At 46.8% G+C, this 23760-nt stretch overlaps 2 protein-coding genes across 14 annotated transcripts in view; both read left to right on the top strand.

The window, feature by feature from the left end:
• The window catches only part of UNC13B (unc-13 homolog B), a 224666-nt gene extending 203498 nt beyond the window's left edge, over positions 1–21168 (top strand). For 2 of the 8 annotated variants that reach the window (XM_016188041.2, XM_060199233.1), the window contains 20 exons: positions 2282–2350; positions 4839–4928; positions 5554–5682; positions 6613–6740; positions 7344–7429; positions 11317–11443; positions 11679–11775; positions 11930–12073; positions 12363–12440; positions 12951–13028; positions 13252–13340; positions 13569–13721; positions 13833–13956; positions 14065–14121; positions 14316–14396; positions 15772–15919; positions 17698–17754; positions 18686–18778; positions 19227–19386; positions 19518–21168. In XM_016188041.2, coding sequence (XP_016043527.1) covers positions 2282–2350; positions 4839–4928; positions 5554–5682; positions 6613–6740; positions 7344–7429; positions 11317–11443; positions 11679–11775; positions 11930–12073; positions 12363–12440; positions 12951–13028; positions 13252–13340; positions 13569–13721; positions 13833–13956; positions 14065–14121; positions 14316–14396; positions 15772–15919; positions 17698–17754; positions 18686–18778; positions 19227–19386; positions 19518–19803 — 2274 coding nt within the window. In that variant the 3' untranslated portion in view covers positions 19804–21168. The remainder of the gene's footprint in view (positions 1–2281; positions 2351–4838; positions 4929–5553; positions 5683–6612; positions 6741–7343; positions 7430–11316; positions 11444–11678; positions 11776–11929; positions 12074–12362; positions 12441–12950; positions 13029–13251; positions 13341–13568; positions 13722–13832; positions 13957–14064; positions 14122–14315; positions 14397–15771; positions 15920–17697; positions 17755–18685; positions 18779–19226; positions 19387–19517) is intronic. The other 6 variants (XM_060199238.1, XM_060199234.1, XM_060199237.1 and 3 more) reach the window with 3 other exon arrangements.
• A 1452-nt stretch (positions 21169–22620) lies between these two features.
• Positions 22621–23760, top strand: part of LOC103113365 (phospholipid-transporting ATPase FetA-like) — a 120527-nt gene continuing 119387 nt past the window's right edge. For 5 of the 6 annotated variants that reach the window (XM_060199228.1, XM_016188040.2, XM_060199229.1 and 2 more), the window contains exon 1: positions 22641–22688. The gene's annotated coding sequence lies outside the window, so the exon portion shown is untranslated. Of the gene's footprint in view, positions 22689–23760 lie in introns of all 6 variants that reach the window. The other variant, XM_060199227.1, reaches the window with a different exon arrangement.

Here is a 23760-nt window from a genome sequence, read left to right as displayed (position 1 = left end):
GTGAACAGAGCCCGTCTCTTTTCCACATCTGGACTGTTCCCCAGCTAGGAAAGGCCCTTTCCTGCTGTTAACGGACTTGAGATGTTGACTCATTATTACTCAGAATGTCACCTGACATCATCTGACTATAAACTGGATGAAATATTTCTTTTTTTAAATTTTTTTTATTATCTTTATTTATCAGATAGAGACAGCTAGAAGAGAGAAGGGGGGTGATAGAGAGGGAGAGAAACAGAGAGACAACTTCAGCCCTGCTTTACCACTTGCAAAGCTTTCCCCCTGCAGGTGGGGACCAGGGGCTTAAACTCAGGTTCTTGTACACTGTAACGTGTGCTCAAGGGCAGGGGTAGAGAGCATAATGGTTATACAAGCAGACTGACTCATGCCTGAGGCCCCAGAGTCCCAGGTTCAATCCCATGCACCACTATAAGGCAGAGCTGAGCAGTGCTCTGGTAAAAAAAAAAAAAAAAAAGTGCTCAACCAGGTGTGCCACCATTTGGCCTTGAAATATGAATATTTCTTTTTTTCTCTCCTCCCCTCCCCTCCCCTCCCCTCCCCTCCCCTCCCCTCCCCTCTCCCCTCCCCTCCCCTCGCCTCCCCTCCCCTCCTCTTTCTTCCCTCTTCCCTCTCTCCCCTCTTCCCTTTTCCCTTCCCTTTCCTTCCTTTTTCCCTTCCTTCCTCCCTCCCTCCCTCCCTCTCTCTCTCTCTCTCTCTCTCTCTCTCTCTTTCTTTCTTTCTTTCATCTCCAGGGTTATCACTGGGGCTCAGTACCAGCACTATGAATCCACTGCTCCTAGTGGAATTTTTTCCATTTTTATTGGATAGCGCAGAGAGAAATGGAGAGAGGAGGGGAAGATAGGGGGAGAGAAAGATAGACACCTGCAGACCTGCTTCACTGCTTGTGAAGTGACCCCCCTGCAGATGGGGAGCTGGGGGTTCGAACCAGGATCCTTGTGCGGGTCCTTTCTCTTCATTCTATATGCACTTAACCTAGTGTGCCACCACCCAGCCCCCTGGATGAAATATTTCTTAACCACTATAAAGTTTACTTATTTGGGAATAAAACTATAAAATGACCATAACTCCCAAATTCATTGAGTCTTTGAGCCCTGCTCTTTTTTTCTATTTTTTTGTTACTATTGATGGACTTTGGATTTTTTTGGTAGGTGATTAATACAATTGAATATCAAATATCTGTTTTGTTCTGTCTCATTTCATTCTGTATTGACTTAATCGCTAATGAAATATAATCAATATATGAATTCTAGGAGTCTCACACCAATAGACACATGATTCCACATTTAATCATAGCTTGTCTATTAAAAGCAACTGTGAAATAGTGTGTGTCATTTATTTTAGCACTCTCAGCAGCACTCACAGCAGCACTCACAGTAGTCTAAAGGAAGTCATGTGAGGGGCGGTTTAGAGACCCCATCATTGCTGTCTGGTCAGCTCTCAAGAGCATCACTATTTCTCCCCCTAGTATCAGTGCTAGGCTATGACTCTTGAGCTCTACCCCCAAGTAAGTCACAAGATGACAAGTGCAGGAGCAAATGGAAGAATGTGTTTGGAGTTTTACTTACCTAAGATGAGTTAGTGTCCCAAAGGGATGGAGATACACTGGTTCTTTCCTATTGACTTTATTGCTACCAAGGTTATCATTGGGGCTCAGTGCCTGTACTTCAAATCCACTGCTCCTGGTGGCCGTTTTTTCCCCCCTTCTCTTTCTTCTTGAGGAGAGAAAGAACCAGACATCACTCTGGTACATGTGCTTCTGGGGATTGAACTTGGGACCTCATGGTTGAGAATCCAATGCTTTATCCACTGCACCACCTCCAGACCATTCTTCTCTTTCTTCTTTCTATTTTAATTGATAGGACAGAAAGAAATTGAGAGGGGCGGGGGAGAAAGACACCCACAGACCTGCCAAACAGCTTGTAAAGCTTCCCTCCTTCAAGTGGGGAGTGGAGTCTTGAACCTGGGTCCTTGAGCATGGTAACATTCTTATTGATTCTTCCACAGAATAAGCTTTTGCCCCTCATGGGAACTTGATTTTCCTTGTTAGTGTGAGATGAGTCCCCAATTTGAAATAGAGCTGCTAAGAGTTGGAACAGAGAAAACCCTCCAATTTTCCTTTTATACTGTGTGTTGCTTTTGGGCAGGGATGGCATAGATGTAGCCCCGACCCAGTAGCTTCTCATTCACAGAGGGCTCTCCTTTTGTTCTGTCAAGGAGCTCAGAACCAGAGTATTTATCTTACCTCATTATTTCCTACCCTCAGAAAGAGAGATTTGTGAAACTACTGGACCAACTGCACAACTCACTGAGGATCGACCTCTCTACCTATAGGGTGAGTGAAGACATGGCTGTGGGATATAGTAACAGACAAGGTCAAGCTCAGTGTAGAAAGGGTGGGGGCCAGGTGATGGCGCACCTGGTTAAGCGCTCACATTACAGTGTGCAAGGATGCAGGTTCAAGCCCCTGGTCCCCACCTGCATGGAGGAAGCTTCCCAAGTGGTAAAGCAGAACTGCAGGTGTCTCTCTATCTTTCTCCCTCTCTATCTCCTCCTCCCCTCTCAATTTCTCCCTGTCTCTTTCCAATAGTAAATAAATAAATATATTAAAAAGAAAAAGAGTACAGGCCAGTATCAGCAATAAAGATAGAAAGCAAGAATGACCAGTCTCTGTCCTCACAGCCACTGACACCTAGGATTCTCCAAACTAGGAGGGTCATGAAGTGTGCACACAGCCACCCGTGTGCCAGTTGACTACCCACCTGTATGTACTCACATTACTCTTCCAGACTCTGATGGCCTCCTCCTTCAGGACACTCTGGAGGATGACCTAATCTAGAATGCCCCACTGAAGATTAGATGATCCCATTTCCGTCTTGTATTTTTTAAATATTTATTTATTTCCTTTTTGTTGCCCTTGTTTTTTTATTGTTGTTGATGTCCTCGTTGTTGGACAGGACAGAGAGAAATGGAGAGAGGAGGGGAAGACAGAGGGGGAGAGAAAGATAGACCTGCAGACCTGCTTCACCACTTGTGAAATGAATCCCCTGCAGGTGGGGAGCCGGGTCTCGAACCGGGATCCTCATGCCAGTCCTTGCGCTGTGCTACCACCTGACTCCCTCCTTCTTGTATTTTTACATGCTCTCCTTTTTGTAGGGGAGGTGTCAGAATCCAGTTAAGGGGAGAGAAACAATGTAGATTGACTTGGTCGAGTAGTTTGTATCTGAGGTCATGTCCGCTTCTGGAGCGGAGGGAGGAAATGGGTATACTAGGAGGGTGAGTACTGGATAATGTGGTTTCTCAGTTATTCCCATGACTGTCATAGAATGAGTTTATTACTTGCTTTAAAGTGTTGTGAATTTCCAGAACAGACAGTATTACTCACACTGAAAGGTAAGTGTAAAAAATAACCTCAAAGAAGTGAAGTTTTAATGACCCACACTTCCACTGACCTCCACTTACATGAATAATGGAAAGTTGACCATATCTGTACACCTTATGTTTGGCTTACATTTGGTTTAAATGCAACTCTCAAAAGTGCAGAATGGCTTGCTATCTCCCTTCAGTTGTCCTTGGAAGCTTCCTCTTATAACTCATGCCAAATGGAATGATATGAAGGACAGTGGGCTGGTCTGAAGGAACTCATTCCAAAAGCAGTCCTCTACTTAGAGCCGTGCCATCTGCTGGCTCCAGAATGGTAGAATTACTGGGGTTCTCTGTAGAGAAAGAACAGGTCCTGGATCTTTGTCTGACTTGTTATGTGGCTCCACTGTGTTCTAGGATTTTCATTTAGATTCTGATTTTTGAAGCACTCACTATTTGGGTGCAAGAATCTTTCCCCAAGAAAAAAAATTGTGTGTGTGTGTGTGTGTGTGTGTGTTCACATATTCACTTGTGCACATGTTCACACATTACATGGGAAGTAGTATTGAGTAAGAGTGTGTTTCTTTTTTCTTTTTTTTTTTTTAAAGATTTTATTTATTCATTCATGAGAAAGATAGGAGGAGAGAGAGAAAGAACCAGACATCACTCTGGTACATGTGCTGCCGGGGACCGAACTCAGGACCTCATGCTTGAGAGTACGATGCTCCATCCACTGCGCCACCTCCCGGACCACAAGAGTGTGTTTCTTGCTGGCCTAGGAATTATTTTATTAGTGATTTAATAATGATTAATGAGGTTGTAGGATAAGAGAGCTACAATGCCATATAATCCCACCACCAGAGTTCTATATCCCCTCCCCTTCATTGGGAGGTTCCCTATTCTTTATTTCTGGGAGCATGGACCAAAATCTTTTTGAGGTGAATAAGGTGGAAGGTCTGGCTTCTATAATTGCTTCTTCACTGGACATGGACGTTGACAGCTCAACCCATATCCCCAGCCTATTTCTGTCTTTCCCGAGTGGGATAGGGTTCTGGGGAGGTGGGGTTCCAGGATACATTGGTGAGGTCGTCTGCCCAGAGAAGTCAGGTTGGTATCATGGTAGCATCTGCAATCTGCAACTTTGTTGATCTGGGAATTATTAACCTTTGCTTTCTTTCTTTTCTTTTCTTCTTCTTCTTCTTCTTCTTCTTCTTCTTCTTCTTCTTCTTCTTCTTCTTCTTCTTCTTCTTCTTCTTCTTCTTCTTTTTTTGTGAGGGTCTGTCTGTATCAGTAGAAAAAACCAGAGAAGCCTGCAGTACTACAGCTTTTGTGTCTACCTCAACTAGGAACAATTTTACCAAGTATCAGGGAAACTTTTGATCTCATTACCTTTGGCAGGGTAATGAAGGAAACCTTCATTTTCTTCTGTACCTTTCTTACATTTGCTTGATGTACCACAGAATAATTTCCCTGCTGGGAACCCTGAGCGGCTTCAGGACTTAAAGTCCACTGTGGATTTGCTGACCAGCATTACTTTCTTCAGAATGAAGGTAAGAGATGAACTGGCTGTGTGGCACTGAACTGCAGAGACATAGAGAGTAAGAATCCCTGAGCACAGCCTGAGGATATAGGACTTCCATCTCCACACTTCCATACACCTATTCTCTGGGTCACTTCTTTTTTTAAAAAATATTTATTTATTTATTTATTCCCTTTTGTTGCCCTTGTTGTTTTATTGTTGTAGTTGTTATTGTTGTCATCATTGTTGAATAGGACAGAGAGAAATGGAGAGAGGAGGGGAAGACAGAGAGGGGGAGAGAAAGATAGACACCTGCAGCCCTTCTTCACCGTTTGTGAAGCAACTCCCCTGCAGGTGGGGAGCCAGGGCTCGAACCGGGATCTTTACATCGGTCCCTGCGCTTTGTGCTACCTGCGCTTAACCCGCTGCGCTACAGCCCGACTCCCTCCCTCGGTCACTTCTAAAAGAGCACGTAGACAATGACTGAATAGAAATGGACTGGGTAGTTTCCCCCATCGTCTGCTGTGGATTTTTCATCTGAATAGGTCCTGGAATTTGTAGAGAGATGAAGGAGTTGCAATTTGAAGAAGTGCTAGGAAAAGACTCCATCTAGGTGAACAGGAGCCTGGACCTGGGTGTCTTTTATTAATTGGCAGGTGCAGGAACTGCAGAGCCCTCCAAGGGCCAGCCAAGTAGTGAAGGATTGTGTGAAGGCCTGTTTGAACTCCACATACGAATATATCTTCAACAACTGTCATGAATTGTACAGCCACCAGTACCAGTTGGTAAGAGGTTTAGAATCAGATGGGCTAGCTGCCAGTGGTTCTTGGAGCCTCAGTTTTTCTCTGCGGTGGTCACAGAGGCAGAAAATTTAAGAGAAAGTTCTGGGCGTTTTTGAGGGTAAATGAGTTATAGAAGGTGGGTCACTTGGACAACGAGAGACATATATGGTTGGACCAGGGACCAAAGACAAAATGTGACATAAATGAACATATGTGGTAATAAGTAAGTTTTACTTTGGTGCTCAAGAAAATGATTTTAATCTGAGCATATTTTCAGGGATTGAGTAGGTGAATTCTTAGCCTGTCCTAGACTTTTTTTTATCCCTCCCCAAAGGTTAATTTTATTCTGAATCATATGGACCCCTCCATGTTCCAGGCTGCCCACTTCTGAGCTCTCTCTCTGTCTCTGAGCTAACAGCTGATGGAAGTTTAGCTCCCCCTCTGATCACTTCTCTCCATACTGCACAGTCTTCTAAGATATCTTCATCAGGTGACTGGCAGGGTTGAATCTGCCCTTCTGCAAGGCTGACTCTTCACCTCTTTTAGGCTGACAGCCTAGCTCAGTATTGGGTAACTGTTCATTTTTCGAACTCCTTCCAATAGCATCTTTTGTTCTTTTTCTTATTTCCCTTCTGGGTCTAATATTTATTTATAGGCTCCATATAGGTCTTGCTCTTCACACATTTATAGAACATATTCCTTTCAGTCTCAAAAAGATGTAGTGAATGTTTGGCTGGCTGTGGTCTGAGGAAAGCCTAGTGTTCTTTGTGTTGAAGGGCCTTTCAGTGGGACAGGGGCAGTCCTAGGGAAGACGGGCTCTAGGAAAAGTAAGGGTGCCTGCTTACAAAGGAAAGAGCATGGGGAAGGGAAGAGAAAGACTGGAGACACCCTCCACATTCTACTGTGACAACTATCTGTCTCCTCTGGAACAAGAAGCAGGAGCTGCCCCCCGAGGAACAAGGTCCCAGCATTCGGAACCTGGACTTCTGGCCCAAACTTATCACACTGATTGTGTCCATCATAGAGGAAGATAAGAATTCCTACACACTTGTTCTGAACCAGTGAGTATCTTCCCACTGGGCCCTGTGTGGTTGGTGGTCAGTTTGTCTACCTGTCTAACAGCCTCTTTCTTTCCTATCTCTGTGTATTTACAGTGCCACCTCTTCCTCCTGTCCATCCGTCTGTCCCTCTGTCCCTTGTATCTGTCTGGGTAACTTTCTGGAGACAGGTGTGGAAACATAATGGGGGGCCCTGCCCAGACTGAGCCAGCCTTCCTGGAGTGAGGCCTCTGGGACTGCTGCCATAGGAGTCCCAGGGGATCCAGAGACCATGTGTGTATGTGTCTGTCCACTGTAAACAAAGTGGGCCTTCTGATGGCCAACGCTTGCCCCTTGTCCTCCAGCTATGTAGCTTGACCTGCCTTGCAGCCTCAGCCCTTCTTCCCCTGGGTCACAGTTCCCTGCTGCCTTCTTTCCTGGGCCCACCTTGCCTGCCCCAAATGCCCTCTGACCCCTGGGCCCTTTGCTCCAAATTGAGCCTAGTCTTTGGCTAGACCACTCCTCTCTTCAACCTGACCTGCAAGAACTAGGCACAGTAGCCTTGGAATCAGTCAAACCAAATGACTCTTGCCTTCTTCTCTGACTATGACTTCTTCTGTCATCCAGGTTTCCTCAGGAGTTGAATGTGGGGAAAGTCAGCGCAGAAGTGCTGTGGCACCTCTTTGCCCAAGACATGAAATATGCACTGGAGGGTAAGGGCACACTGCAGACCCCTGGCCCGGGCACTTGAAGTGCTTTCCCTTTCCTCTCCCAGACTGCAAGTTCTAGGAGAAACACACAGGGAGAAATCAGAGGGATTCTAGACCTTGAAGGCAATGAGCCTCAGGAAATCTTGCTTGGGCAAAGCTTCAGTCAACAGCATACTACAAATGACTGTGGGCAGAGGTTCCTCTTCTCAGCTTGAGGGCAAGTGTCTGTCCAAGACTTCCCCAGCCCAAGGTTCCTCAGCTTCGCCTATACTGGGTGTTCTCAAGTGGCCTACTTGCTGGAAAATGTTCTTTAAAGCTGTATTTATGGCAGCCTGGGAAGTAGTACAATGGGAATAACACTAGGCTCTCAAGCATGAGGTCCCAAGTTTGACCCATATGCATATGTCAGAGTAATGCTCTGGCTCTCACTTTCCCCCCTCATTTATAAATAAAGCTTTTTTTTATTAAAAAATCTTTTAAAGAAATGAATGACTAAAGATTTGCTTATGTATTAATTTTTTACAAGAGAAAGATCAGAATACCACTCAGCTCTGGTGTAGGTAGTGCCAGGGTTAGAACCTGGGACCTCAGGCTCACAAGTCCTGTGCTCTACCACTGAGGTAGCTCCCCAGCATGCAAATGTTTCTTCTGAAGCTTATCTCTACCATTTCAGAAAAGCACAGGATCTTTGATACATAGATAGGATTATTTTCTCACATTGGAAACTGAAAAAAGTTCTGGATTTTATGATAATGCCAGAAAGAAGTTCCATCCCTCATTTTCCTTCCTTCCTTCCTCCCCTCCTTCCCTCCTTCCTTCCTTCCTTCCTTCCTTCCTTCCTTCCTTCCCTCCTTCCTTCCTTCCTTCCCTCCTTCCCTCCTTCCCTCCTTCCTTCCTTCCTTCCTTCCTTCCTTCCTTCCTTCCTTCCTTCCTTCCTTTTTTTTTTTCTCACCAGAGCAGTGCTCAGCTCTGGCTCATGGTGGTGTGGGGAATCGAACCTGAGACTTTGGAGTCTCAGGCATGAGAGTCTTCTTGCATAACCATTATGTTATCTCCCCCCCATCCCTTGCTTTTTCTGTAGAGCATTATCATTTCAACTTGTTCATTTAGCTGATTTCTTACTCGTTTTCCACTTTGGTCTACCAAGCCATCACTTCTGGTATCAGACCCAACTGTGTCCATGGATGCTAAGTCATTTAACTGTACCCTGTAAATTATACATTATCTATGTGATTCTTGCCTCCTCACTCTGGGAAAGTGGGTCTAAGCAAAACCTGCATCTTTTATTTGAGTGGACCGGCAAAGAAAATACTTGGACCTTTAAACTTTCAAGGTTTGGGAACAGTTAGTTTTGAAGTTGAAAGAGACCTTTAGGATCTGTGTTGAGTTTGAGATAGCCACAAACTGTATGTTCATATCTTGTAATCCTGTCCCAAACCAGTGGCTGCTTTCTTCTCACATGGGTCAAGCTTACAGCCTATACCTTAACCTGTCAGACCAGTGGAAGGTCATCTGTCCCTCTTCCCCAGCCCAGACTCAGTGAATGTGTGTGTGTAGGGATGGTAGTGGGGGTGTTGGGGAGCTAGCTCTTGAAGAACTCTAGCCCTGGTGAGTTTGGGAAGAGCAAAGATAAGTGTGTGTGTGTGTGTGTGTGTGTGTGTGTGTGTGTGTGTGTGTGTGTGTGTGTGTACACGTGTACATACGTACGTACTGGGGAGAAGGCATCAGTTTCACAAGAGAAATTGTGAAATGTAGGGCAGAGATTTTTCAAACAGAGGTATCTCTGGAGATATCTTTATCTATCTTTATTTCTATATCTCTATTTTTATCTCTGTTTCAAAAAGAGATGTCTCAGGAAGTAAGAAGGCCAGGGGGTAGGGGGAGTCAGCAAAGTCAACCCTGCTTTTAGCACTCCTATGTGGGGCTCTAGGTGAATTTTATTTTAAAGGGGGAGGTAGATTTTATTCACCTTTAAACAAATACAGAAAAGCTGAAAACAACTGGAGGAGAAAGAACTAATTTTGACTGATTTCAGATTCACCACCTAATAAGAGTGTGAACTTGGCCAAACTACTACTTAATTTCTATGAGCTACCATTTTTCTCATCTCTAAAATGAATAATGATAGCAATTTCACTGAGTTTATGAAATAGCCAGGATGTCTATTAAGTTACTTCAAATATTGCCTGGAACTTACTCAACACAAACTCCAGTTAGTAAAGACAATAAGAAACCATTGTAGGTTCATAAACAAATGCATGTGAACAAAGTAGTGGGGTTTTTTAAAAATAAGATTAATATTCCATATGTCACAGAGGCCCTAGGCATTGAACCAGGAGCCTCAGGCATACAAGTCTTGCACTCCCACCAGTTGAGTTATCTCCACAGTCTTCTGACCCAATTGGCAAAGAAAGTACAAATTCCATACGCAGGTGTTGTGCCTTAAAGGTCTCTAGAAGGAAGCAGTTAGGGAGCACTGGAGTGATGGGGCAGCATTGCCTGCTCTTCTAAAGCTTGCTGAATAGGAAGAAGGGAAGACCCTCCTGGTGGTGCTGCTTATGTTCTGAGGTCTTTATTACTCATTCATGCCTTTGCTTTGTCACAAGCATCCACTGTCATTCGTATACGAAAAGTCCTCTTTTGGGGTGGTAAGAACCTTTGGTTGTTGTCCCTTTACCTCTAGCCTTACTCCTCTTTCCTCTTCTTTAGCTCACTCCTTCATAGAAAAAGAAAAAAAAAAAAAAAACCACTGCTGATGCAGTTGTTAGATAGTTACTGCCTGTAGTGCCAAGAGATGAATTCCTGGAACCCAAAGTCCTTGGGAGCTGAGCACTGAGCTCTCTTTTTCACCTTGAGTGTCTGTGCACTAATTTAAAAGCAGTTCCCGCAGACTGGATGTTCTGCTTTGACACGGAGAGCATCACCCATAGCAACTCCAAAACTGAGGCGTACAATCCTCAAAGACACTGACCTTCTCTTTCCCTGCTGCTCAGTCCTTTCCACATTGACTCACTTGACCAGTTAGGACTGAGCACACAGCTGACTTTTAGTACTCAGATGAATGTAAATGAAGAGGACCTGTGGACAGGGTCCCTGATACAGTTCCTCTGGACAGGCTGTGGGTGGTCTTTGTCCTTGATTTTCCAATACGATTCTGAAGATTCAGCTCGGTGTGGCCTTTTAAGTCCATAATAGGAAACCCGTATTCTGCAGCATGATGGTCCTTTTATCCAGCTGTGTTTCCATGGTTTCAAGCTAACTGTTCTTATTTGCATATTTTTTGAGAGGTCCCCCCCAACACACACACACACAACCTCAGCTTAGCTCTGCCTCCCCCCCACCCCACCCCTCTTTTTATTCCCAACTTCAGATTCTGTTGCACCAGGCTGCTCAACTGATCTTTCTGTCAGCTTGGGTCCACTTTCACTTTCCCTGCCTCTGTAGTTGTCAGTGGCTCAGTCACGTTGGTCATATACAGCCACTCATCTGAGCAGATGACCTAGCTACTAGGATTAGCCAAACCCCAGAAAACCAACACCCTGCTCTAGTCCCTGGCAGCCTCTCTGCTAACTGTACTAATCCCAACTCAATTTCTCCTCTTCTTCACTAGAGGCTACTACCTGAGTTGGCTCTTCTAAACTCTAGAGCAAGAAGACAATGTAGGCCTTAACTGGGAGCCTAGCCTAATCTCTGAAGAGAGATTTGGGCCAGGACCTTGGAAAGCAAAGCACTGTGGGTAGAGAGAGAGGACTCTGAGGAGGTAGTTGAGAGTCACCATTGTTCTGAGACGACTGGTGGCGTCTTCGGAGTAGCTTTTCTGCCACGAGAAAGCTCAGGGACCCATGGCCTCTTCTGCCAGGACCTGACCCAGACTCCCTTCCCACCCCCAGAGCACGAAAAAGACCGGCTGTGTAAAAGTGCTGACTACATGAACCTACACTTCAAGGTGAAGTGGCTCCACAATGAATATGTGCAGGACCTGCCCGCTGTCCAGGGCCAGGTGCCCGAATACCCCGCGTGAGTCATCTTGTGAGCATTGGGGAGGGAGGGAAAGAGAAGGACCCTGAGGCTTAGGGGATGGGCAGGGTCAGTATCTTTAATTCACTTCATCCATCTGGAGACTGGGGATTGCTGCCAGTCAAGAAAAGTCTTCACGCACTACCTTTCAGAAGACCCCAGTCTAGGGGAGTGGTCAGGCCTGTGGCATGTGCCAGGTACTGGCTCCAACCCCAGTTCTCTTGCATGGCTGCAGATGGTTTGAGCAATTTGTCCTACAATGGCTGGATGAGAATGAGGATGTGTCCCTGGAATTCCTGCGTGGGGCCCTGGAACGAGATAAGAAGGATGGGGTAAGTCAGCAAACACTTGAGCCAGGTTGGCTCTCCCTGCCCTGTGGAGTCCGTAAGGAGGACTTCTGAGGGCCATCAAGCTATCTCTGCTGGGCAGAGTCCTTTTGAGCTGCACCAAGTTGAAAGTGGTGACCTTGTGTGTGGCCTTCTTTAGTTCCAGCAGACATCAGAGCATGCGCTCTTTTCCTGCTCTGTGGTGGATGTCTTCACACAGCTCAACCAGAGCTTTGAGATCATCCGGAAGCTGGAGTGTCCCGACCCCAGCATTCTTGCCCACTATATGCGGAGATTTGCCAAGGTGACAATGACCCTCCCTCTCTTCCCCTTTACCATCGTCCCACTCACAGCCTAGTTAGACTGTGCTCAGCCCCTCTCTGCAGTGGTTTGGGGTGAAGCCCTGTTCTCCTGTGGTTGTGTCCTGTAGATCGGTGAGTTTGTCTCTGTACTGTACTGGGGTTGAGGCAGGTGGACTTGGTTCCTTGTTATGAGACTCCTCTTTACCGCCCTGTGGTTCTCGAATGAGAGGTGCAAGATACCTGTTGAGACAGTTGCGTTCCCTCTCCATTTTCAATCTCCCCTTTTCGCAGACCATTGGGAAGGTGCTGATACAATATGCGGACATTTTATCAAAGGACTTCCCGGCTTATTGCACAAAGGAGAAAATGGTAAGAATCAGGCCTTGGGATTTTTTTTTTTTGAGGGAAGACATTAGATTCTTTCTTAATTTTCAAGCTATCCTTGGAACTGAGGGTAAGTGTGATATTTCTAACTTCAACAGGACTTTGCGTAAGATTAGGCAGAGGAATAATAACATTGTAGAAGTCATTATGGGTCTTCACTTGGCACTTTTTCCTCTACTGAACTGTGTGTTTACTTAGTATTTTTCTTTTAAATAAAAAACTTAAGACACTCAAAGAGTTGCCATGAATGCTATCATGAACACCTACTCTCACCTTGAAGAAAGGAAGAAAAAAACATTTGCTTCTGGTTGTCATTGAAAGAGAACTGTCTGAATTGGTTTCCAGCCTCAGTGCTCTCCATGTGATGTGTGTTGTAAATTCCCTGTGATTTTTCGAGCACTGTAAGGAGGGGAAAGACTATAGACTGGGGTTGGGTGAGTGGCAAGTCTTGCACTGATAGGAGCCAAGACTCAACACCTCCACCTGTCCCCAAAGCCCTGCATCCTGATGAACAACATGCAGCAACTGAGGGTCCAGCTGGAGAAAATGTTCGAGGCCATGGGAGGCAAGGAGGTACGTCTTACAGTGGGGGGTTGTTGTGCCTTCTTTTTCTCCCTGACCTCTCTGGCCACACAACTCTGTACTTCCTCCTCTAGGTGTGGGGCAGTTTGACTTGGGGTCTGGACTGGCTTCAGCTGAGAAATTTGAGTAGACATTGGGAAAGAGGCTTTACGGGGAGGAAGGGAGAAAAGGGCAGGAGAACCAACTTAGTGAAGCTAGTCTCCCGTGGATACAGCTGGACTCCGAGGCTGCAGACAGTCTGAAGGAACTGCAGGTGAAGCTGAATACGGTTCTGGATGAGCTCAGCATGGTGTTTGGAAACAGGTCAGTTCTCCCTAAACATACCAGAGCGAGGCATGGTCCCTGGCCAGTCCCAAAGCCTCTGCCCCACGCCCATCCCCCCCACTACAGGTGTGTATCTTCCCTCTCCTCCTCCTGGTCATTCCTGTGGGGGCTGCACCATGAGTGGAGCAGGGCCAGATAGCCGGTGCTGTCCAGAACAGGGTGGTGGGGCTGGCGGGGCTGGGGGCTGCACAATGGGCACATGTGTAGTTTCCAGGTGCGGATCGACGAGTGTGTCCGACAGATGGCTGACATCCTGGGCCATGTGCGCGGCACAGGGAATGCGTCCCCCAACGCCAGGGCCTCCGTGGCTCAGGATGCAGACAGTGTGCTCCGGCCTCTCATGGACTTCCTGGATGGCAAGTGAGTACAGCACTGAGGACGGTTACGACAGAGGCAGTCAGCTGGAGGAGCCTGTGGGGAGGAGGTCTCATAAGCTCTCACCCCAGCCTGACCCACTGCCCGGGCCTGCAGCCTCACGCTCTTTGCCACTGTGTGTGAGAAGACCGTGCTGAAGCGTGTGCTGAAGGAACTCTGGCGGGTGGTAATGAACACAATGGAAAGGCTGATTGTTCTGCCCCCTCTCACTGACCAGACGGTAAGAAACATTGTCCTTCTACTTTAGTGTTCCTTGCCTCCCTCCCTACTTCCTGGCCCAGTCGAGAGTCCTCTGCTTTTGACTGACACCCCTCCTTCTCCAACCCAGGGCACTCAGCTTATCTTCACTGCTGCCAAAGAGCTGAGCCATCTTTCCAAACTCAAGGTACGCGGGGTGCGTGGACCAGGGGGCACTTGGGATGTGTGGGAGGAGATGCTGAGGAAGAGGGAATTTTGAACTTGGAGAGATTGAAGAGGAGGAGGGGAAGGAGAGGCTGCAGGCTGGCAGGTGCGGGCAAGACTGCCATCGCATCGCGGCTCCAAGATGCCCTGATACAGTCGCTTTCTCTGGGCCTCCAGGACCACATGGTGAGAGAAGAGACTCGGAGTCTCACTCCAAAGCAGTGCGCTGTCCTCGACCTCGCCCTGGACACCATCAAGGTGGAGACCCCTCCCCTTCCAGATGGTTTGACCACCACATCCTCTTGTCCCTGACATTTCACTCTCAGGTTAGGTGTCCCTTGGGCTATTGTGACCCCCACCATCCAGAAGAGAGTGATTTCAACATCCATTTCTTTTGTATCTGTGTCCATATTCCTACTTGAGAGCAACTAAACAGACCCATCCTGACTCAGCATGAACCTAGACCACTCACTCCTAGGTTCTGGGGATAGTTCACACAATTCCTCGTTGCCATTCCTGAATCTTTTCCACGGGGAATTCATCTTACAGATCTTGGGCTGACATTTCCATCTTTTCTGTATGTAGAAAGTCACTGGCGTTTTCAAAGGATTGCTTATTTGTTTTATTGCCCATTCACTCATTCAGCTGGGCAACATATGCACCAGGCATTTATGATGCACTGTGAAGGGTGCAGAAATAATAAGGTGTTAATAAGGAGACATGAACAGTGACTCAGGGCCACTGAGAGAAATGTGTCACAGATAGAAGTTCTCGAAGGGTTCCAAAGGGCGAAAGAGCCCTTCTGGCTCCTCTCTCTGTTTGAAATGCTGGTGTCCCATATCTGCTGTCCAGAGAGAGACTCTTTTTTTTTTTTTTTTTTAAATTTATGTATAAAATGGAAACACTGACAAGACCATAGGATAAGAGGGGTACAATTCCCACCAGAAAGTACTCCCTATCCCATCCCCTCCCATGATAGCTTTCTTATTCTTTATCCCTCTGGGAGTATGGACCCAGGGTCATTGTGGGATGCAGAAGGTGGAAGGTCTGGCTTCTGTAATTGCTTCCCTGCTGATCATGGGCATTGGCAGGCCGATCCATACTCCCAGTCTGTCCAGAGGGACTCTTCTTTTTTTTAATTTTTTAAATTTATTTCTTTATTGGGGAATTAATGTTTTACATTCAACAGCAAATACAATAGTTTGTACATGCATAACATTCCCCAGTTTCCCATTTAACAATACAACCCCCACTATGTCATTTATCATCCTTCATGGACCTGTATTCTCCCCACCCACCCACCCCAGAGTCTTTTACTTTGGTGCAATATGCCAATTCCATTTCAGGTTCTACTTGTGTTTTCTTTTCTGATCTTGTTTTTCAACTTCTGCCTGAGAGTGAGAGGGACTCTTCTAATGCAACACCCAGCAATGTGATCATCCCATGCTGCTCTTGCCAAAATGCCTTTAAAAACCAACAACAACAAAAAAAAACCTTTTACTTCAGAGACTCTGACTCTGACTCTGACTGGGTGTAGAGCCTCTGCTCAGCTCTGACTCCTCTGAGGACAGTGTTGGAAAGCTGCCCCTCTGCAAGGGGCCATGGCAGTAGCAGGCACTCTTCTGTCTTTCAGCAATACTTCCATGCAGGAGGGAATGGGCTGAAGAAAACCTTTCTGGAAAAGAGTCCAGATCTTCAGTCCCTACGTTATGCCCTGTCTCTCTACACACAAACCACAGACACACTCATCAAGACCTTTGTGCGCTCACAGACTGCTCAGGGTAAGATCTACAGTCCCTGCTTCCCCCACCCTTAATATAGTTCTACCCCCTAGAGAGTCAGTATCCCCATAGAGAAGATTCAAGACTGTCTGTAGACAGAAACTTATGAGCAGACCTCAGAATTTAAGGAACTTCAATACTTGGTCCCAGTCCATGGCCATACCCAACAGGAGAATCACAGGACTCTAGGAAATATATCTGAGATCTGCTTTTACTGGCATCCCCTGGATGGACATTGCATGCTTACTGCACTCATGGAATGTACCCTGTCTGGTAGGAAAAATCTGTGAAGGAAGCCCTGAGAGGGAGTGGTTAACACACTTGTGAAAACTCACCATTTGGGAAGCCTTTGTTAGAAATTGTCCTGGGGAGAGCAGGGCCTCCAGCACTGGCCTAGAAAATGGCCTAAAAGGCAAACCATGGGGACAGTGGAAGGGAAAGTGAGGGTCACAGGGCCTTGTGCATATCACGTGACTCTGATACACAGAGGTCAGAAGTGGCAACTTTCTCCCAGGGACTTGCAGTCCTCAGAACCCCCTCCTCCCTCCAGTCAGTCTTACACATAACAAAACACACCTGCATTACATGCTTCAGACCTAAACTCTGATCCTGACCCTGAAGCAGAACCCTCCTGGAAGAACCTTCAAACATGCTTGTTAACTGCTCTTTCCAGGGAAGCCTGGATGTGCTTGCTAGGGGAGTAAATCTAGTGGAGGGAGTGGGGAGGCTAGACCTTACCAAGCTATGGGCCTGGAGCATGAGGTAGACGTGAAGAGCAAGAGTGTGTTAGCGGGAGGTGGAAAAAATGAAAGAGAACTACGATGGTACCTCATTTCCCTACCTCATTCTTATTTAAAGTTCAGGCTGTGGAGAGAGCAAAGGAAGAGCCTTGCCCAAGGGGACAGGGAGAACTTTTTTTTTTTTTTCCCTCCAGGGTTATTGCTGGGCTCAGTGCCTGCATCATGAATCCACCGCTCCTGGAGGCCATTTTCCCCCCTTTTGTTGCCCTTGTTGTTGTAGCCTCATTGTGGTTATTATTATTGTTGATGTTGTTTGTTGTTGGATAGGACAGAGAGAAATGGAGAGAGGAGGAGAAGACAGGGGGAGAGAAAGGTAGACATCCGCAGACCTGCTTCACCGCCTGTGGTGGGGACTCCCCTGCAGGTGGGGAGCCGGGGGCTCGAACCGGGATCCTTACGGTCCCTGTGCTTTGCGCCACATGCAGTTAACCCACTGCGCCACCGCCCGACCCCCAACAGGGAGAACTTTTACAGAACTGAATATATGGCATAGCCTGTAGCAGCCAGGAGGATCTGTGTTAATCCAGAAAGGCTTTTGAGGAACATTGAAATTTAGGCTACACATAAAAATGAAGCAAGGCCAGAAGTGGGCATGCATTAAGAGCAGAAATGGAGACTGAGTCTAGGCAGAGGGTCTGAGTGTACATGTGTGTATTTCTTCCCATCCCCATATTACTTACAGACCTAAAAAAAAAAAAAAGTGATTGCAACCTTTCTCTTTCCTGTCCCATGGCTCTCATGCTCCTTTCTCTCTGTCTGTTCTGCTGCTTCTCCCTATAATTTGGTTGTTCTTTGAACCATGAGTTTAATTGAAAGCATTCAGGACCTGATCCTAGATCTTTGAAATCTCCCTCCATCCCACCCGACAGAATGTGCAGAGCTGCTTTGGATGGCTGTTGACTCCCTAGGCCTCTAACTAATTCTTCTCTCTCTGTCTTGCTGCTGCTACTACCTCTTGACTTGCCTGTCCTCACTCAGTGCATGATGGGAAAGGTATTAGGTTTACTGCTAATGAGGACATTCGGCCGGAAAAGGGTATGTGATACACCATGCAGATGTGAGTCTACTGGGGGCTGACGCTGTGAATTAAAACGAGCTGCTTATGCTGGGAGTGGGGAATCCAGGGATCAAAGTTCAAAAACTGTATTCCAAATTGCAGCTGGGGAGCGCATTCATCCAACTCATTATGGGGTTAGCAAGAGTGCTGTCCTGAGAACTCCCCAGCTCTGCACTGTAAGCTGCTGGAATAGCCACGAGGATAGTGTGCTGCTTTGCCATGTGTGCAACTCGGGCTCAAGCCTGGCCCCCGGCACACTGAAGAGTGCTTCAGTACTGTGGCCTCTCCCTCTCTCTCTCTCTCTCCTTGTTGGCTCTGTTAAAAAAATTACCTGGTGTTCAGTGCATCAGGTTTTGTTTGTTTGTTTTCTTTCAAAATAGAATGGGGCCTCTGCTGAGAAGAGTGTGCAAACTGGCCCTTTCCAGAGACTGGAATTGGAGAGTTGTTTGCATAGAGGTCCAGGTCTGAGTAGGATGAAATCTTTCTGAGAAAGGCAGCCTCCTAAGCAGGGACCACCAGGAATCTGGGGAGGAGGGGAAAATGTTACAGGAGGTTACGTTGCTCCCTTGAGACATTATGAGACAGACCTAGTTCATAAGGTGGTAGCTCTGAACTTCTCAACATCCTTCACTAGAAAACTCAGCCTAAGAGACTGAGATTTGAGGAACCTGAGACATTTCCTGATGCTTTTTTGGGAAGAGGTTTTGTCTGAAATGTTGTCAGCCTAGCATAATACACAGCTTTCTTTATCCCCTTTTTTCCCTTCTCCCGTTGTTTTCTTCCCCATGCCTTCTTGCTTAAGGGTGTAGGGTGGTAGCTTCCTAACTCTTCAGTTTTACCTGGAATGATAAGGTCTTTGGTCTTAGATTTCTCTAATAAGAAGGAATCATCTGTCGATCTCCTCCTCAGGGTCTGGTGTGGATGATCCTGTGGGAGAAGTCTCTATTCAAGTGGACTTGTTTACACATCCTGGCACTGGGGAGCACAAAGTCACAGTAAAAGGTGAGGAGCCAGAGCCCCGCCCCACTAGGGAAAGAGAGAGGCAGGCTGGGAGTGTGGCTCGTCTGTCAACGCCCATTTTCAGCGGGGAAGCAGTTACAGAAGCCAGACCTTCCACCTTCTGCACCCCACAAAGACCCTGTGTCCATACTCCCAGAGGGTTAAAGAATAGGAAAGTTATCAGGGGAAGGGATGGGATAGGGAGTCTGACAGCGGGAATTGTGTGGAGCTGTACCCCTCTCATCCTATGGTTTTGTCAATGTTTCTTTTTTATAAATAAAAAGTGAGGAGCATAAGCTAATACTCGCAAGCCTTGCTGGTCTTAGTCAAAGTCAAGGGCTGCTTATTCCAGCCTTGAAGCTCAGCCTTCCTCCACATGGAATGCTGACTGGGTCTTGAGCACTGGGAATGTCTGGTGGGCTCCCTCACAGTGTTCCTTTGTTTTGGACAGTGGTAGCTGCCAATGACCTCAAGTGGCAGACAGCGGGTATGTTCCGACCCTTTGTGGAAGTGACCATGGTTGGCCCACACCAAAGTGATAAGAAGAGGAAGTTCACTACGAAGTCAAAAAGCAACAACTGGACCCCCAAGTACAATGAGACATTTCATTTGTAAGTTGTGGGCTGGGGAGCTGTAAGATACTGAGGTGGACAGCTTGAGAAGTAGGACTTGGAAAGGAGGGTTGGACTGGGTGGCAGACCTTTTCAACTCTGACCTCCTGTCTCTCACTCTGTGCTCACAGCCTCCTGGGGAACGAAGAAGGGCCAGAGGCCTATGAGCTGCAAATATGTGTGAAGGATTACTGCTTTGCTCGGGAGGACCGTGTTCTGGGGCTGGCCGTGATGCCTCTGAGGGACGTAGCAGCCAAGGGCAGCTGTGCCTGTTGGTGCCCTCTGGGACGGAAGATCCACATGGATGAGACGGGCATGACCATTCTCAGGATTCTGTCTCAGCGGAGCAATGATGAAGTGGCCCGGGAGTTTGTGAAGCTCAAATCAGAGTCCCGTTCCACAGAGGAGGGAAGCTGAGAGCCTTGCCCCTTTGCCAACCTGATGGCATCATGCCACTAACAGGGCCAAGGAGACTTACAGTGTAGCTAGCTTAACGTCCTTCGAGGCAGCAGACTGCTTCACTGAAAGGAATTTAAGGGAGAACTGGGATTGGTGAAATTATGACTTTTCACATTAAAAAAAAAAAAGGGAAAATAAAGGAACATGACAGGGGCAGGGGTGGTGGTGTCGTCCCAAATCCCTGACCAGCAGGCCTCTGGTGCTAGGAGCCGGACCGTGGAAATTGCCACAGAGGAAGGTTTCCCATAAAGAGAGAGGGACAAGTATTGGGACAGTATCCACAATTCTTGGTAGACACCCCTGAACCCCAGAACCCACTCTTACCCCCCCCTCCATACCATACCAGATCAGTTATACCCAAATATACCGACAAGGATGTAGTTTAGAGGGCCTGGAGCTTGGACCCGTCTAGCTGCATAATCAGTTGTGTGTGCAGGTATCCTTGGGCCCCGCAGTCTGGACTGAAGTATGGCTGGGGCAGGAGCCCACCAAACAGAACTCAGATGGTCCCTTGAGCAGAATCCACAAGTTTTTGTGTGGCTCCAGTGAGAACAAGGCTTTGAAACCGAACAAGATTGCTTCCAGAAATGAGCTGTGTCAATCCCATCCCTCCAGATTCTATCTCATGAATAGAGCCAAGTGCACATGGTGCTTCAGAGCCCTGAGCAGAATATTCTTTGGAACTCAAGCACCAGGGACCACCTGCCCAGGAGTCCCCCCTACCTCACTCCTGTCGTGGGGAGAGTGATACTTCCGGACATTAGAGGTTGCTCTGTGTATGCACCTGAGGGTAACCTGAAGGACCAGGAGGGACCAGGAGGAAGGGTTGTATTTTCTTCTTGGGTAGGCCCCAAACAAAGCCAAAAGTTGTGGAAAACGAGCCTAGAAAGAATCCTTCTCACCTGTGGCCACTGCCTTCTGTCTGGCCTTCCCTTTGCAAAAAGACTTTAACTTCTGTATTTATTCCCCTCTCTCTAGGTCAGCTGCTATATCCCTTCATAGATGTTCAGCCCTACAGAAGGAACTTGGACTATGATTCCTCTGTACAGGCCGGATAGAAGGGCTTGAGGGGTGGGTGGTACTCTCTGGAAGATTAGTGACAAGCTCATCCAGGGGTTCTTAGGGACGTCCTGGGCCTTTGCTCAAAGATGTGACATGACCCTTGGTAGCAACTTCCTGGGCCTCCCTCCCAAGGATGCTGCATTGTCCACAACTGTACTGGCAATTGCAGAAAATTAAGCATCTTTGCTGTTGTTGATTATTGTATGTGCCATTGTTACAGGAGATTTTTAGTAGTCTGTAATAAATTATCTTATAACAGCCTTTGAGGTCTGGTAATTGACATGTGGAAAACTGTATAAATGAATATCTTATATATAATGGTAGATTTGGGGGGCCAGGGGTTGGTGCACCTGGTTAAGTGCACATGATACAAAGAGCAAGGACCTGCACAAGGATCTGGGTTAGCTCATTCTACCCCTAGTAGTGTCATATAAAGCACCTCTGGACAAGATTTAAAAAAAAAAAAAAAAAAAACAGAGTTGGGTGGTAGCGCAGCAGGTTAAGCGCAGGTGGCACTAAGCGCAAGGTCCGGCATAATGATCCCAGTTCAAGCCCCCGGCTCCCCACCTGTAGGGGAGTTGCTTCACAAGTAGTGAAGCAGGTCTGCAGGTGTCTATCTTTCCCCTCTGTCTTCCCTTCCTCTCTCCATTTCTGTCTGTCCTATCCAACAACATCAATAATAACTACAACAATAAAACAAGGGCAACAAAAAGGAATAAAGAAAAAAAAATCCTAAAATTTTCGGTGTTCTGAGACACTTCTGGGATAATTACCTTCTATTCCAAACCTTGAGATAGTCATTATTTCAGATTCAAGTTATTAAAACAAACAAAACAGTAAAGCAGTGTTGTAAAGACTAGCATGTTGGCCTTGAGCTGTTATCACCAGTCTAATTAATAGAATCATGGGACCCAGGACATCAGCTTCCTGAAATAAAAGGCCCAGAAGAGTAAAGAGTATTAAACCAATGAAAACTAATCCAGAAGCCAGATGCTGGAGCAACTTGGTTAAGTGCACAGTTTACCATGTGCAAAGACCTTGGTTCGAGCCTCCACTCCCCACCTACAGAGAGAAGTTTCACAAGCAATGAAGTGCTATAGGTGTGTCTCTTTCCCTCTCTATGTCCTCTCAATTTCTCCTATCAAATAAAAGGGAAGAAATAAAACTTGCCCATGTCGTTTCTGCCACTGCCCTCTTCACACACTTTAGTCTCTCTTCTGTTAAAACGGTCAGTGGTTATCTATCAAAGGTAAAACTGAAAACTTCAAGACCTTCCAAGGCAGCACAGGCAGTCATCGCCCCTTCATCCTGCAGCTATTCTAAAGCACTTCCTGCAGCCCCCACGCACACACATGCTCCCACCCTGACGCCTCTGCACATTCCACTTCCCAGCGTGCCATTGTCCTGCACCCTTTTCCATTCTGAGCCATTTAGGCCCGCACATTTCCAGGCGGCCTTCAGGACCCAACTCATTCTGGGCTCCTCCTCACGGCACTCTCCATTAGTTGTAATTTACTTGGACCCTCACAACAGCCTGTGATTTATCCGAAGGATAGTTCTGAGTATTTCATCTCAGTTCCTGGGTGGCCAGCTTCAAACCTAACTCAGTGACTGGCAGACTCCTCCAGAAGGCAAGAGCGGGGACTCGGAGAGGGGGCGTGGCTGGGGCCGGGGGCGTGGCTGGGGCCGGGGGCGTGGCTGGAACGTGGGGCTTCCCGGCGCCTGCGCAGAAAGGTGCGTTAAGATGGAGGCTCGCTGGAGTCGACGGCTGCGGGACAATGGTGAGCAAGAGGCGCCCCAAGGTGGCGCCCGAGGAGAAGTTACTGTCTTCTCTCTCCCAACGTTGAAAAGAGACCCTACCCCTGTCCACCTGACCTCCTTACCGCTCTGTTTACTTCCCAATAGCTGGTTGGCCTGACACTTTTGTAAACTGTTCTCCCTGCGAACTCAAGGTTACTTCCCTTACCCATTACATGGGTCTACAGGTCTGCCACACACCTGAGAGAAGATGACTTTGCCAAGACATCCAGAAAAGAGAATCTCCTCCCTCCAACACCTCCCCAAGGGTCACACATTTATTCGGATACCTCGGATACCTCGTGAAGCAGTTACCCCAAGGCTAGCTAAGGCACATTCCTTCCTAGTAGGGAGTTTGCCAACTTTCCCAGCACTTTCCAGATTCTCAGAAAATGCCATGTTTGACTTGAAAGTGGCACATGTGCTGTTATTTCTCTCTCATGGCGCAGGAGCCCTGCCACGAGGAAAGGTCAAACTTTAACTACCCCTGAGTTGCAGCTGGCTTGCAAATTTGAATGAGTGCCTAGTGTTTTAAAACCAGGCATCACATTTTTAAATGCAAATTTCCAGGGTGTTTTTTTTTTAATGGAATGTATGTTAACTCTTAACTCAAATTCCTACCAAGCAAAGGTAGTTGTAGCTGAGAAGCAACTGTTGTTTTAGTCTTTTAAAATTAATTCCGAGTCCCGTTACATATTTTATAACAAAGGTATTTGCTTTATTAGCCAGATACCTTATAGTCATTTGATTTAGTGAACCCTGATGTACAAGTGGGTCATTTTATAAGTTAAATATTTTGAACTCGTAATTAGAACAAAGTCAAAGTAGGATATATGTTAGCTCGTCTCGTTATATACAAGTTATATGTCATATATACATACATAACGTTACGTATATGTTATACAAGTTACATGTTAGCTTTGTCTCCTGTAATTCTCTGATTAGCACCAGAGAGCATCCCATTAGCTGAAACACAGGGTGAAATCTACAAAAGTGTCATTAGTAAGAGAATTCAATCAAAATATCCATAGGCCAATGCCTAGAGGATTTAATCTT

Source organism: Erinaceus europaeus, chromosome 10 (assembly GCF_950295315.1).
Source record: "Erinaceus europaeus chromosome 10, mEriEur2.1, whole genome shotgun sequence".
Taxonomy (NCBI): Eukaryota; Metazoa; Chordata; class Mammalia; order Eulipotyphla; family Erinaceidae; genus Erinaceus; species Erinaceus europaeus.
The sequence above is the reverse complement of the archived record's forward strand: the minus strand, read 5'-3'. Positions and strand labels throughout refer to the sequence as shown.